Raw genomic sequence first — 15,916 nt, forward strand, 5'->3', positions numbered from 1 at the left:
ATACTGGTGAGGGTACGAGTGTAATTTTGACTTCGAGCGATAATGATGTTATCAAGTGATTCACCCAAAGGAAACATTACTGAGTCACATTTTTAGTTAAAAACATGTATTTCAACATGCGAGTCTTACATTTGTATTGGTACTGACGTGAATGCGAGAGTAGTTTGTACCCCGCGCGTTATCCCAAATTCTGCCTAAGAGCGAGAAAAGAGCGTAACTGGTCCTGGGCTGTGACAGTTAACCCTGCCCATCCTAACATCAGTATGCATATTCTCTATACTGTTCTTTATACATTTCCTAAGGTGCTGACAAGGAGAATTTGTTTCAAATTCAAGAGCTTTTTTAGTTGGTGATTATTTCCTATATTCTCGAGACCTCAATGTTTGATTCAGAGGTGGTATTGTGAGGAGAAATTAGATGCAAGTCACTCTTAGGGTGCTGAGGGTTAAAGGGAAGATTGGAATCGCGTGAGTTATAAATTTCTCTTTATGTAATTACTGCAAACAATTTGAATTTGATCTGCCACCTTCCAAATACTGAAGATAGACTGATACAACATGATCTCCGATACTGCCTACTATTCTTTACTTCTTCATTGTTTTCAAGCTTTTTCCTTGACTTTACTGCACTTGAAATTTTCTTAAAGTTGAGAACGTCAATTTCGCAACGCTTTAAAATATTTAACTAAAGTTCTAATGGTCTGTCATGGGTTGTTCGAAGTTTGGATAACGTTATTACTGGATAAATCTCTATCCAGTGGATAGCGCAGTACGTTATGTTAGCAGTTATCCGCTGAATAGCGATTTACCCTTTGGATAGCGTTACCCGCCCTTTGAACAACTGGGCTCTGAACGGCACACAACCAGGGAGACTAAGAAAGTTAGAACCTGGACTGTAAGGATTCATGATAGAAACTGATTTAAAAACTAGAGATAACACCACTCCAACTGTATCTTAGTTCTAAAAAAAAATAATTTTTTTGACCGGCGAAGGCACAATTGAATTAATAAATGTAATTAACAAAAAAAGAATTTAAAAACATCCTAAAATTGAAATATCCCTTGTTATAACACGTCAGAATGACTACTTTTACTTCTGTCCTCTTCTGGGTAAGCTGAGAACCTCCACTTCTGTGTTTGCCGGTTGTCACATTTCCGTACGACCAGGCCATCCCCTTCAATATCTAAGCAAACGTCGTGTAGTACGTGACGAATTTTCCCATCCTGCCGGAAAAGACACATGACAGAAAAATAAGTTTCACTCTCTAGACGACGCCCGAAAATGAGCCAGATTTTTCGCCGTAATTGCCGTGAAATAATATACAGTCGTTTTGGGGCAAAATCCTTTGAGTAAATACCACTCATTTTCAAACAATTTTTTTAATGCCGCCAACTTGGACTAGAAAATATAAATAAAAATTAACCTTTCAACCAATAACAGTAAAATTATGACATTATTTCCATGAGCTCTATCTTTAATGTCTCAACCAATAAGAATTCACTAGTTCTAGTCTCCCCCGTGGAGGTGCGGATGGTCAGAAGTCAGTCAAGCTCAGTCATCTCTACGGTGCAATTAATTTTACTCTCCCATACCAAAGCAGCCTAAGACATTGTTCTCGGCCATCACTAGAAACAGTGACTCACCCGATCATGTTCCCACTTTTGGTTTCCACCAAGTCTGTGACAATTGTATAGCTTGACTTTGGTATTGGAGTCACCATTTACCAGATCCAAGCACAGATCATCATGCCAGAACTCATTCTTCTTCGTGTACATGAAAAACTGAAAAAATGATGGCTCATTATTGGTAATAGGTATTTAAATCTGAACCTGATATAAGGCCGACAGCTCGCTAAGGATAAGCTGAGATGCTTGAGACTGCGATCGCTCAAAAATCTTTGCAATTAACGTCAACTAGGGCTGATATAACAACAATGAAAAATTTAAAAAGTTGACCACAAAATGTAGGGGAATCCGTTTCTTTTGGCAGAACATCGCTTGTATACCTTAATTGGAGGATGTCAAGTGATAATTACTTGTAAGGCGCCCAAGAATGCTGAAGCGCTTGACTCTTCTCTTGCTCGCGTCTTTTCAGACGGCCTATACGAACTTACCTAAGCCCCGGTTTGGCGGGGCAATGAATAGTATCCGCTGCACGCAGTTTATTTTTGTGTATGTGTGTGCGAATTGAAGCGTCGAGCGACGGAGCCACGAAGGTTTTGGGACGGATAATAGTAATGAACAACCTCTTGGGGCTTCGCCTCTCATCGCATTAAAGCGCACAGAGTACCGAAAGGTACGTAAGCTAGCAGGAGATTCGTCAGTGATCTATTAATACCCGTATGTACATGCCTACCTGGTTATTCCCCATGCCATGGCACATGTACATGCCGGGTTCGCCGCCTGGCTCATTTTTCGCTAACGTATCTAAGCACTGGTCAGTACCAAGATTACGGACCTACGAGTCAATACAAGTCAGAGTTAAAAAGAGAGTAAAAAAAAACGTGGTGGCTAAAAAAAAAGTGCCAGGCTAAGGCTAAGGAGGCTAAGGCCAGTCTGGCCAATTACAAAATAAAAAAAATCGTTTTCTGCGATTATGGAAACAAAATATCGACAAGCAAACGAGTATCCAAACAAAGAAATGTTTAGCAGGTATATTAGTGTTAACAACTGAGTTGACAACGTAAATTAGCCACCGTAAAGGGTAAAAAAGCTGACGTTTCGAGCGTTAGCCCCTTGTCAGAATCGCTCTGACGAAGGGCTAACGCTCGAAACGTCAGCTTTTTACCCTTTACGATGGCTAATTTACGTTTTCAACTCAGTTGTTAAATGCTAAATTACCTGCTATACTCTCCCACCGACACAGCATCACAGTTTCTTTAGAAACTTACCCCTTTATTCAAACAAGAAATGCTTAGGATGCGCTCTTACCTCCCCTCTTCCGTGCGGATACATATCCGGGATGTCCAATTCTGGGATCACGTTCTGCAAATACCACTTAAAGTTCTTACATTTAAGTTTCTCTCTAAGGACCTTTCTTTCAGACACGTCTCCATAAGATCTGTCCTTGAGCTGCGGCCTCATAGCGTAAAAAATTTGTTTGTATTCATCCATCCAGACCTCAGCCAATCTCATGTTATTCTTGTCAATTGCTCCTTCTCCAATCTTGTATGGCTGACTCTCTCTGAACACATGACCGACCTTGGAGCACGGGAGAATTTCGAGAGATCCTCCGCACATCCAGATCTAATGATAAAACCGGAAGTTAGCATCCACAGTCAAAAATTACGAAATTCTCGAAATCAAGTGAAATTATATTGTCATTCTAGCATCATCGATTTACATTAAAAAACGGTAACAACAATGGTCTCTAACGCCCTCAAACGACCCCACCTCTCATTCTCATAGTAATACTACCCTCCCCTCCTCATGCAAACGATCGGGAATTTAGCAAGGATGATGTAATTGAAGATGGTATATTTTGAGGCTGGGGTTCTAGGTGCCGGAAGATGATATTTTTAACATGACACAAGCATACTCAGAGAAAAAGAACTCCGAGTGCTCTCATTAGGTGTCGAACCTACAACTTTCCGATGAGTGCTTCGGATACTCTACCGAGGAGCTATGGAAGACCTGTGGTCGCATAGGCCGTTTTACAAGGTCCATGGTGACAAACTTCCTGCATACTGCTGGGATAAGAATGTCGATATGCGTTGCTTATGCGAAATTAATAAGTAAATGAAGATGGTTAAATTTCAAGCGTGGTGATTTAAGTGAAGGATGATGTCTTTTCACTGAATGACATTTGCATCGATGGTGTACAATATTGAGAGAAGGGAAGGCTCTCACTTCGCTAGATTTATAGTGGAATACTAGTGATATAACTCAGTAAATAAGTAAGTAATAATAGCAAATAATAGCATCCATCTTATCATTGTCGCTTATTGCATGTTTAAAATGAGGCATATTTCACCGAATCGCGACACTAAGGTAATGTCTGCATACACGTCAAACTTGCGTAGCTGCGAGAAGTTATCACGGCTTCTATGGCATGAAACGACTTGAGCAATGTGCTTCACTTCTGAGAGGAGACACTAGTTCAATGCAGATAAATTTGCATTTTTAAGGCTTCCCTGGCAGTTCGCCGGTACTCATTTATACTCCTGGCTGGGGCACTGCAGCAGAGAGTAAAGTGTTCTATCCAAGAACAATACTCAATAACACGTGGTAGAGTACCCAGACCTCTGGAGCCCTGCGTAACAACCACTGGGTAACCGCCCTTCTTACACATCGTTTCAAACCAAAATAATCGTTAAGATTTTCTCTGTTTATTTTTTTTCCTTTTGTCATAAAAGAGATTTACATGCTGGTCAGAGTAAACCGAACTTACCCGAAAGGACATCTCTACGTTTTCTCCTCCCCAGTAAGACATTTCAGTATCATATGAACCAATTTCATAGAAATACGTTCTGTCGATTGCGAACAACCCACCAGCCATTGTGGGTGACCTGCGGAAAACATGAAGTTAGAAAAAATATCCAAGAAGACAATCACAATGGAGAATTACGTTCTATATGACGAAGCATGAACATTTGACATCGTCGCCTGAAGGCTGTCAATATGCAGATTTGAAGAGACTATGTCGTGGGACTAAAGATAAACTAAGATTACTATTTTGTAGTATACATGTACGTAAAAGGATGGCAAACACAAATCTCCAACTCTCTCGTAGAGCAGTGTAGAAAAATCTTGCGCAAGCAGACAACCACGAGACGGGATGAGGTGCCCACCTTCATGTACTTGGCTATAATATAATATGATGACAATCAAAACGGCAATGATGAATAAAGTAAGTTAAGTCTACACACTGGATAATTGACCTGAGCTGAACTCGGTTTCCGCATCATTGAGAATCCAGGAGCACTCTCTGTAAAGGATGCCAGCCCATCACATTTTCCCGCCGCCGCACATTTTCCCCCAATTCCACCCCAAGCCCCCATCCTTCAAACAAACACAGATAAACACCTCCCCTCCTGGATTTTCAAAAGGTTTCCCCGATTATTGGGGTAATGACAACACTAAAAAATAAGGTTTCACTTGCCTGATAGGATCAGCATCACTGTTGCGTCGTTCCCTCTCATAGTCTGGCAATGCCCTCCACTTGAAAGTCAACTCCCAATTAAAGACCCCTCGATTGTAGCCTCCTTTACCCTTAGCATAAGAAAACGTTCTTAAATCGATAACCTCGATATCTGGGGTAACGACAATAGTCCTGTCATGTGCGATCCTTGCAAGCAGCGGTTCCAACCAACCGTAGTTAGCCTCGCAATGGGAATCAAGAAAGACGAGGACATCGCCTTTAGCTTGTTTGGCGCCAATCAGCCGGGCGCGTATTAAACCTTGTCTGGTCTCTGCTCTAGTGAGTTGCACTTTGGGAAACTGTTGGATGTACGAACTCAGTTTTTCGTTGAGATGAGCTGAAAAAAGAAAGAATAAAAATTGGGAAACGAAATGAAACGAACAGCAATATACGTACCAATTTACATGTAATAATCTTGCAAGAGTTTCTCTAGAGCTTAAAAAGCAGAAACTTCCGTGGTGCATACCATAGTCTAACCTGTATTAAGCAGCACCGTATTGAGCGGTCAGTTGTCTAAGTCCCGAATTTTTTTCCCATTTAGTTTTCTAATTTTCACTTGTATTGAGCGGTTACCAAAAATGGATTATAAACTGAGTTTATAATCTATTGGTAGTCACCTCTATTAAGCGGTCGTAGTCACCTCTATTAAGCGGTCGTAGTCACCTCTGACCCAAGTCCCAACGGCCTGCTGGTATTGTCTTTCATCTGTATTGAACGGTCACTTCAAGCGGAACCACTCAAAGATTAATCTCTTGTGCCAAATTATTTCCATGTTTATCTCCCTAAATCGATGTTAGCACTTTTGAGTTCAAACATCCTCAAAGTTTTGCAGATTATCTTTCTTCTTTGGACCGTTACGACAAATATTACGCACAAACGTTAAGCAAGTCATTTGCTGGTCAACCTGCAGTCAACGGTCATTCCGCCATTCCCTTTGGGTGACCGCTTGATACAGGTTCGTCTGTAACAAGTTAGGTGGGTTTAAACATTAAAATAGCGGACGAAAAAATACTTATGAGAATATATAGGAAATAAAACCAGAGTAAGTTTTGAAATTGAGATGCAGTGCATTAATTTCCAAAAATAAAAATCGGAATTGAGTTAAAGCAAAAGCTACTTAATTGAATCGCAGCGGGTTGTAATCGCGCGAGGGAAACGTAATTGCTTTGCCTCCTTGTTTGGCTTTTTTCCGTTTATTTGTTCAGTTTTTCAGTTCAAAACACATTTACAACCAATTTCATTTTTCTTTGGTTAAAGGTCCGCTTATCTAGCTATCGAGAAGGAATATTTCGAGAATGCTTGGGAGATATTCAACAGAAAAAGGTTTTTCTTTGATACTCAAGAGAAACAGTAGTGATTTCTTTTACTAGACTCGAAACACCTGCTGGTATAAAACAAACATCTCACCAGGTGTTGAACAATATCTTAAATTGTATAGAGTCGTCAAGTCTGTCACAACCACATTTGCGCTGAATCATTATAGGTACGCTTGTTTAACGTAACACTGGAGAAAAGTTTATTTGATAAACTACACCACATCAATCGCGATGGCATGAGACGATTTCAAATTTCTTTTTCTCCTTTTTTTTTTCGTTTTCAACTTTTGACATGGGCCAGTTCTAACAAATTGATCGACACTGCTAGACACACGCTCTAAAAATTATTTAAGCGGCCAGGTTAAAATCGATTTCCGAAAAGAATCACAACATGGCTCCGAACAGTTGACAATTTTACATAAGTTTGCATTATGGGAGATTTCCATTTGTAAAATATGTTGAATTTGCGACGGGATATCTTTGTCAGTTTTTAACTAATTACCCTTAAACTTAAGAGGTGCACTGCTTTAAGACAGTTTTACCGGAACTGTCCATAAAATTCCGCCTTATGGTCCAAATTAGTACAAAAAAAAAAAAAGAGAAAAGAAAAGTGGAAGGGTCTATCAATATCGCCACAGGAAATCAGCTGAAACCTGCGTCACGGCCAGCAAAATATTCATGTTGGTCAGTGTTTGTCGACTATTTTTTAATGTTTGGCACATTTCACCACCATATGCCGGTATGGAAATATCATTTTTCTATATCTCACGTTGAAAGCTTTTAAGTTCTGTTTGACCGAAAAAAAAACAGCAAACAAACACGGCAAAACAAAGGATTTATCTCTGTGCTTGGACAGCAGCCTTCGGCTTTATACACCTGAAAGACTAAGCACAGCTTCAAACAGTTTCCTGCTGAGTTGGTAGCGACAATTTAAACTGCCATTCGCGATAAAGAGGGGATAATATAAATCTTCTTTTCGCAATTTTCCTTGTGAAATTAGTTCTTTCCTCAGGCGTAATCACACTTGAGAGACAAGTCGCAGCTCGCCCTGGACGACAATTTGTTTCGTAAGACACTGGAATTTAAGAAAAAAGCTTTGTGCCTTTGACAGAATATTCTCCTTGTCATGTAAAGTCTCACAAATTTAGACCAGCTGGTCTGAATTTGTGCGATGATGACTGCCTCAGAACTACCAGCAGCGACATGTTTTAGGAGCATTATGAACGAAGCAGTTTGTGAGAGAGACCTGTCGCAGTCACTTCCAACCTCATTCTTCATTATTTAAAGATTTAAAGATACATCTCCTCCCCCCTGTACATTCCCCAAGGAAAGGCCCTTAGAGTAACAAATGGTGCCCTTGAAGGGGGGGGGGGAGGGGATAAAAACCACTTACCATATCCTTCGAAATTACTGTGATCGTCAACCAAAATTATTTCTTTTAAATATTCTTGCGGAGATCGCGCTAAAACTGTGTGTACTGTCCGTAGAAGAGTCGACCACGCCTCATTGTGAAAGATAATAACAACACTAGCAGTGGGAAGTTTTGTCGGGTACTTCAGACTAAGGCACCTGTCAATGTGGAAAACAATTCGCAAGTCCATTAGCTTCGTGGCGTGACACGACTTAAAATTTGCATAGTCATTGTCGTTCCCTTCAATTCCTCGTTTGGAAAACTACCGCTTCAAAAATCTGCAGGGAATGATTTCATTCATATCCAACTTAACTCGGTTAACCGTGTGTCAAATGAAGCTTAAAAACATTTTCGCTTAAAAAATGAGACTCGAAACAACGCTAGTAAAATATAAAAGAGTCATAAGCTTAAGCGCAATAATGAAGATCGACTCTCATGATTTTTTTAAAGTGAAATATTGATACTCCTAGGCTCGTGAAGGAGTGCTATCTAATTTCTTCGCTTCTGAATAAGACGAGTTTCGTTCTCCATCGTCCTGTTGTTTTCTTGTATTTTGTCTTCGATCTGTGAAAACCACCAGCAAAGTGAGTTGGACGGCAAACTTGTTTATATTGCAAATCGATAACAAACTTCCCCAGATTCATTTAACGCAAAAATATATTTTAACTTCAACATTAGCACCACAATATTCGAATACGGCAAATTATCTTAAGGTTAATATAATGCATCTTTTCAAAATCGGCTATTTGATCTTTTATCACCGTAAAAACCGGTTGATAAATATTTGATTCCGCCATCAATTTCTTGGCCGAGCGAGCCATATAAACACAAAGCTGTGAAGTGACTTCGCCGCTGGAAGAGTCAAAACTGCAATGGAAACTAAGAAATGTAATCACTCGGAGAGCGGACTTTCCAAAACTACTTAGTGATAGAAATAACATTAATACAAATAGTAACTTGGATACTTACTTCTCTGGTCGATTATCAGGAATGGATCTTTCCAACGAAATCTTACTGCTTGCCAATTCATTGAAACTATACTTTTTATATCCCTCTTTTTCCTGGCTTATTTGAGCTGGGTCATCCTGATCATTGTGAACTGCTTCTCCTCTTTCTCCTGGTCCTCTAGGATTTGGGGGAATGAGCGTTACGTACACAGATTTAAATTCTTCGATTGAAGCTTCTGAAGATTCGAAAGTAATCGAAGCAGTTCTCCTTGAATCAGGGAATTGATTTATATCTGCTTGAGAGAGTTCGACATTGGTGTAGCTAAGTAGTATCAACTCTACAATCAGCCAAAACGCCGAGGTGAAGAAAATCGTCACGACCACATATCTTCTCCTGGTTGAATAAATCATTGCTACGAGCGACCATTTCATTCGCGAAGCGTAGTTCTGCTTGCGTGAACAGTCAGAAAGCGGACAAATTCTCACGGAAGAGTGAATTTGAGATCAAGCACTCACAATAAATTGCTCTTTAAAATCTTGAAAAATTTACAGTCGAACGAAAAGGTACGAATGGGGTCATTTTCCTTCTTCTTTACCCCTGTCAAGTCATTGCTTGTGGCGCACTAATATACTGGAGCGAACAATCTGAACTGACAGCCGCTCATTTTACGCCAGAATGATTCCTTTTGTGTGTAACACTCAGGCTACTTCCGGTTTTACGACTAAATGGGAATCCCCAATATCGTCAGGGAAACAGCTAGATCATCGACAATTTCGAATGAACATAAGGGAAATCTAAGTACTTATCCTGATGAATCAATTTGGCTCAGAAAGAATGGCAAGCGTAGCAATCATGGACATTGCCTGAGGCAAAACGTCACGACAGTACTGCCATGCCACCATTGTCACATCACACAACAAAGAAACTATTATGACAAAAGCGAAAGGAAATGCTACTGTTACAATAGCGTACAATCAAGCCTTTATTATTAGCGCTTCGGCACGAGCGTTTATTTCCTGAGCAAAGGTCTGTCAGGAGTGAAGCACTATTAGTGCCAGACCCCTGCAAACCTCCTCTCGATGTCTCAACTCTTCCCGGGGAACGGAAGAGCAAAGAAACGCTCGCTTTACAGCGGCCTGCTCCCAGGCTATGTGGACTGACTTAGAGAACAATTTCTATTTTTTTAACTAAGGATTTCACCGAAGATTTGAGCCCATTTGTTTGCGGCTGAAGCACTGTGGAAGTGAAGCAAAACTCCTTGGAGTTTTCTTGCGCAACGAGTGAAGTATTTACGAATTTTAAGACTTAATTTGCACATTTAAAATGGAAATTCTGAAATCTAAAAATTCTCCAACGTAGTTGGTCTTCATACCAAGCCCGATTTGTGTAGGAAAGAACATGATTTCAAGTGCAATTTCTGGCAATTTTGTGTTAATAAGCAAGAGGGAATTTTTCCAAAGACAATAAAATCTGCACGAGCTCGTAGGGCGCGCACACGACGCGTACTTACACAGGCATGACGTGTGCACTGTCCTCTCAAATTGAGCTGGTGATTACTAATCACGTTCGAGAACTGTGTTATAGTTTTGATTAATAATTATGATAGGACCAAGTGGAGTCCAGTCGGTCTGTAATCATACGAATGATTAACAAAATCGGACGACTGCGAAGCGGAGGTCCGGTTTGTTAATCACGAGTATGATTACAGACTTGGACGACAAGAAGTCCTGTTACCAATTAATCATAACCATTACGATTTCCCAAAAAAATAAATACACCTAGAAAAAATATCTCCAGTGAAGACAATATCTTCAGTTAAAAATTCCTCAATTTTGTAAATTCCCCAGTTTTACTTTGGATAAGTGGTTGTTGCTATGGTTATTTTGATCATTTCTGTGATTGGTGGATTAGCTGACTGGACTTTGTATAATTGGCTGCTTCAACTGTCCGATTACAGCCAACTGTCCGATTACTCTATCCGATAACACTGTCCGACTGCAACTGTACAGCATGATAAGTGAAAAATGAAGCTGTAAATGCACTAATAACATTTTAGGAATTTGTAATGATTATGATTAATGAAAAATGTAACAAAATCTTTTGATTATCACCAGCCCGATATGAGCGTTAATAGGTCCGTGTACGCGTCGTGCTTGTCATTGGACAATGTAATAGGACAGTTAAAGGGTCAGTTAACGCGTCGTGCCTGTGTAAGTGGACAGAACGCGTTATGTGCGTGCGCTGTTCTCATATTTCATATTTGTAGGATAGCATTATCCGCCCTTTATGCAACTGGGCCCAGTACGATAACAGACCAAATTGGACTCCTCTTAGTCCTATTACCATTATTGACGTACCGTCCCATACCTTCTCCTGTGTGTGCTCAGAATGGTTTCCGCACTCCGCGACACGGAATGATAATTACCTTTTCGCGTGAGAGTATAATGCCTGACACAGCACAGTCTCAGTATTAAATCTGTTCTAATTGCGGTTGGCGTAAAGTGGGAAATAGCGTTTTTTTGCGTCAGCCTTCCTAGATTTGATGGAGTGCAATAAAATTTCCCCAATAAACTGGCCATACAAGAAAAATAATCAAGATTTTCAGGCGATATTTAATGACAGGCTCGTGAAATCTGTATAATCAAAGCCGCAATCTCGGTTGAAATGTCGAGCGTTATTTGAAAAGGAGAAACTTATAGCAATTCAATTAAGATAATTCAGTTTCTCTTGGATAATTACAATGTTACTTTGTATTTGTCGAATCGAAATGAGACTTGTGAGATCATTTTCCTTCTGACAGGGCTTATTTGCAATTGAAAATTAAATATTTGTCGGCCCAGAATTGATCAATAACGGCTGAAGATATTTAACAACGGCGACAAAATGACGCGTCAGTCTCAATCGCAGAGAAAAGTGGAAAGTACTGTTATCGTGAAAAAGCAAAATTGACCTTGATTTCACGAATATTTGATTAAAAATTTTTCGTGCTCTATCGGAGATAATTTTTCTTTCAGAAAAGTCAGTTCCAATCGGATTTTCACATCTTCGACATCTAGCGCATCCGTAGTAATATGATTTTGAGATTACTTATCTCTAACGCTGTTTTAATTTGTCGGATTGATATTTCTGCATCTTCTTCGCGATCTTTTGTTTTTTCTTCTAATAGCACTGACAAATCCTCGTAATTTCGTTTGTCATGAAACATTTCACAACAAACCTGGTTTCTCTGAGATAAAACATCTTAAATAGATAGAACACTATGAAGAAACTGAAATTGGTGCAATCATAAAATATGTATTGCCATCAGTGTCCTATCGTATCTGATCGTAGACGAAATTACCCAGCCTAGTAAATTATTGTCAGTTCTTAAAATGTTTTCGCGTTTGATCATCCTTCCTGCGCTCTGACAGTCGATGTTTGTGTTTTAATTTGAAACATCGAAATCAACTCTCTACATTTCCCCTGTCAGTTAAGATATTCAAAGGCGCTTAATTCTGGGCGAATTAAAGTTCGCTAGTCTCAATTGCTACCAATCATTCAGGGCATATCCGGTCATCAACATGAAAAGCAGCAATAAAGTATCATCTTTTGTGTTTGATTTGTTCTACTCTGGCCTGTGACTGATTCGTCGTACGAGGGGAGGGTAAAGAGCTTTCTAAGGTGTTGGATCTCTTGGAGAATGAGCCGATTCACTGGTTTAACAACGAAGTTGCTAAGCAGGTGCCTTTATCGATCAGGAAAAAAGAAAAATGAAAACATTTCGCCGAGTTAATAAGGCACTTCTCTCCCAGGCGGAAATTCGGGGGATAACAATGCTATTGTTCCGTTTTGCAGATTTATTTTTTACCCATATTATTCAATTATCGGAATCGATAAGTGTAGGCGTTTTTTCCTTTTTTTCTTCTTTTCTGCACAGATTGGATTCATTCGAAATGTGAATTGCCACTCACAGCCTCCAAAAATCAGACAATGACTCACCCACATTTTCGTGAGATCCTTATGGATTTGAAGCTTAAATTCTTCCTTTCAAATATCCGACCCACGAATTACGCATATCATCGAGGATTTCATTCTTAAACCAGTAATGTTTAGTTTCTAACACAATCATTTGCATACAGCTGTCGCGTATATTTTCACGGAGTGTGTACACAGATCTGTCAGATTGGGGGGTTTTAATGTCACATGAGATTTATCAAAGTTTCTCGAAGGTTCAAACAAAAAACCCGGTTCGCTCCGCGCGCTAAACTGCCTGCTGTCAAATCAGACAAAAGAGCCGAGTGTTCGACCAATTGACTTAGTTAGTCTACGTTGATACTTCAGTCAAATGTCACTGCCTTGAAACTTAATTTAACATTGACGTGGGACGCAAATTAAGAGCAAAACCCTCGCATTTTAGTATTACATCTCCAGAAAGGTCGACAGACGACAGACATGGAAAACAATACTAACGGCACTACCGCAAATGCAACCCGGTCCGAAAGTGACATGGATCCGAAGTGGATTGGCATTTTAGAAGCCTCGGTCTTATTTTGCATCATGTTGCTCGCAATCATTGGGAATTTTCTTGTTATCGCAGTGGTTTATCGCCGACGGGAGTTGCGCCGTACAGAAACTCATATGTTTATCATAAATTTAAGCTTGACAGATATCTTCGTCGCCCTCTTGTGCATGCCTTTCTCCTTGATAACTGCAGTGACGCAAGAGTGGATCTTTAGCTACTCGCTTTGTCAGTTAAACGGTTTTCTGAATGTGTTCTTTCTACTCACTTCAATATTAACCCTAACGGCTATTAGCATTCACAAGTACATCGGAGTAGTCCAACCTACCCAAAGAAAAATATTCACCAGAAAGACGACACTAATTGCAGTTGCCTGGGTTTGGTTGCAAGCACTTCTGACGGCGCTTACACCGATTCTCGGTTGGAACAGCTACGAGTATATTCAAGGGCGAACACAGTGCTCTGTCAAAGTCCCTCGTGAAAACAAACTCAGTGAGTTAACAAACTGTCTGTTCATTATCATTTGCGGCTTTGTAATTCCGCTCGCAATAATGAATTTCTCGTACTTTAAAATTTTCCGAACCGTGAAGATTCATACGAAACGCGTACGAAGTCATTCCTTTGGCGAGGAAAAATCAGCCTTCTTGAACGAGAGACGCATTACAGTAACGCTGTTTATAATACTTGCTGTATTCCTTGCCTGCTGGACTCCATTCTCTGTTCTTACGATTTACGCCACTCTAGTGGGGCATGAGCTGCCAAAATATTATTCCGTCGCCGCCTACTGGATGGGTTTTTTGAATTCTGCGATGAATCCTTTGATATACGCGCTCCGCACGAAAGAATTCCGCCAAGGCTACCAACAAATCCTTAGCATATTGCTTCCTTGCTGCTTGGCCAAGGCAACTTCGAAAGAAAACGATTCTATAGCTGTTCTGAGAGGAAGAAGGAGCCTGAAGAGTGAAGTACTGACGTTCAAACGAAGACGTGCAGGTACAGAAAGTGAAAATCAGTTCGATGAGATACCCGATGTTGCTGTAAATGGAATTACTAAGGCGTTGGAACGAAAAAACACGCTCGCAGAAGTTTTGGCTGACGAGAGTGATGGCGCTAAATGCAAAACAGAAAGCGAATTTACCATTAGAAGCAAAGAAATGCCTGGAATTCACGAAAGTTGTTATTCTGCTCAAGATCTATTGATTGCTCAGGATAATCCAGAGAAAATTCGAGATGGAGATTCTCTAAATAGCGACGAAACAAAAAAGAACGGAATTCCTGGAAGTAATGAAGCATCTTACGTTGACTTATCTCCAACAAGAGAAAGAAAGTTTCTTTGGAATTCTACAGATTTTCTTTGGGAGAAAGCCTCTAACAAGAACTCTAAAGAGGACGTGAAAAGTCGACGCAAAAGCTTTTCATTTTTACCCGTAAGTCAGCAAAAACAAAAACTCAAGAGTCGTCATCTGTATCGCTCAAAAAGCGACTGCAGCGTGCATTTCCAGACGCTTAATGGCGAAAGAAGTTCTTTAAGTCCTCAAGGTAAATACATATCCTTAGCTACAGGAAAATCTGATGTATTTGAATAACATTTCCCTAATGGATGTATAGAGAAGTCCTTTATAAATACTGCTGCCTTGATTACCAGCAAGTTACAAAGCCAAGGACTGTTACTAGGATTTCAAGGATATCAACTGCTTAAGACGGAAACACGCATACTAAAGAATTATGCGAGCAGTGGATAAGACTATTTTGGCGGCATATATACGGGAAAAATGTGATTAATTCGCTCCACTTATGCACGAACAAACAATTGTAAATTGTAAGAATTAGTTTTGGTAAAATGAAATGCGTTTTGTTTCGAAGGATTTCGAAGGGCTGCTACGTCAAAACATACGATATGTTTACACTAGAGAATTTTCGCCTCGAGTTATTCTTTGTATTTTTAGAACAGTAGCTGAATTGTTTTGCGCTTGAGTTTTTATATGAGCTATGACGTCGAATCAAAATAAAAGCTTTTTAAGAAGTGGGTAGTCTATGTAAACATATCTTTGTCACTGTTCCAATATTCAACTTTCATTGTAATCAGAAATTTTTACACAATACAATGTTTTTGTATGAACCCAGGGAGTAATAAAGTTTGTTTAACGTGGCATATCAGAAAATACATACACCTGGTGTTCAATTTTGAAATCGGCACGGAGAGGGCTAGGGTTAGGGTCAGGGGAGGGGAGTGATGGAAGGTTATTTTGCAACATGAGCGATATGATTAGTTTCTGTGCGAATGGGGTAACGAAAAGGGAAAGATTTCTGGAGTGGAAGTATATACATCTAGATAATGCTAAGGACAGCTTTCAGACAACTGGCTCATCCTGTCGCTTGTCCCGGTCAGTTTCAGTAGCACGAAATGATTACGAATGTTGTTACTCCTCCCTGGACAAGTTACCTCTCCCTTAACATTTCGTGGGGTTCCAGAAAGTTTGGCGAGATCTACTGAAAGGGTAAATTTTCTTGCCATTGAACACGACAAAAATGACCTTGCTGAGGCTTCAAAGCGGACCTTTCGGTCGAGATAGCTTATGGCCTGTTCACGCAGAGTGCGACCAA

General features: G+C 40.0%; 2 protein-coding genes across 2 annotated transcripts; one reads left to right on the forward strand and one right to left on the reverse strand.

Annotated features, from left to right (window-relative positions):
* Positions 1-89: 89 nt before the first annotated feature.
* Positions 90-9,680, reverse strand: LOC113676567 (polypeptide N-acetylgalactosaminyltransferase 1). The gene is made up of 8 exons (XM_027193234.2): positions 8,836-9,680; positions 7,849-8,024; positions 5,101-5,476; positions 4,390-4,507; positions 2,931-3,245; positions 2,356-2,457; positions 1,644-1,781; positions 90-1,223 (listed from the first exon to the last, which is right to left on the reverse strand). Exons 1-8 carry the CDS (start codon positions 9,243-9,245, stop codon positions 1,065-1,067), a joined length of 1,794 nt encoding a protein of 597 aa, XP_027049035.2. The 5' UTR covers positions 9,246-9,680; the 3' UTR covers positions 90-1,064.
* Positions 9,681-12,641: 2,961 nt separating this feature from the next.
* On the forward strand, positions 12,642-15,474 carry LOC113676523 (histamine H2 receptor). Its single transcript, XM_027193186.2, has one exon. It carries the CDS (start codon positions 13,246-13,248, stop codon positions 14,896-14,898), a length of 1,653 nt encoding a protein of 550 aa, XP_027048987.2. The 5' UTR covers positions 12,642-13,245; the 3' UTR covers positions 14,899-15,474.
* The last annotated feature ends 442 nt before the right edge of the window (positions 15,475-15,916 follow it).

Source organism: Pocillopora damicornis, chromosome 9 (genome assembly GCF_964200805.1).
Source record: "Pocillopora damicornis chromosome 9, jaPocDami1.2, whole genome shotgun sequence".
In the NCBI taxonomy this organism is placed as follows: domain Eukaryota; kingdom Metazoa; phylum Cnidaria; class Anthozoa; order Scleractinia; family Pocilloporidae; genus Pocillopora; species Pocillopora damicornis.

What these genes read in the sequence shown, in the direction of transcription:
- LOC113676567 (XM_027193234.2), bottom strand. Translation starts at nt 9,245, where the DNA reads ATGAAATGGTCGCTCGTAGCAATGATTTATTCAACCAGGAGAAGATAT. An exon ending in AGTGATGCTGATCCTATCAG is followed by an intron (nt 4,508 to 5,100) that starts GCAAGTGAAACC and finishes TGTTTTCCGCAG; the next exon opens with GTCACCCACAATGGCTGGTG. An exon ending in AAAAGTGGGAACATGATCGG is followed by an intron (nt 1,224 to 1,643) that starts GTGAGTCACTGT and finishes CTTTTCCGGCAG; the next exon opens with GATGGGAAAATTCGTCACGT.
- LOC113676523 (XM_027193186.2), top strand. Translation starts at nt 13,246, where the DNA reads ATGGAAAACAATACTAACGGCACTACCGCAAATGCAACCCGGTCCGAA.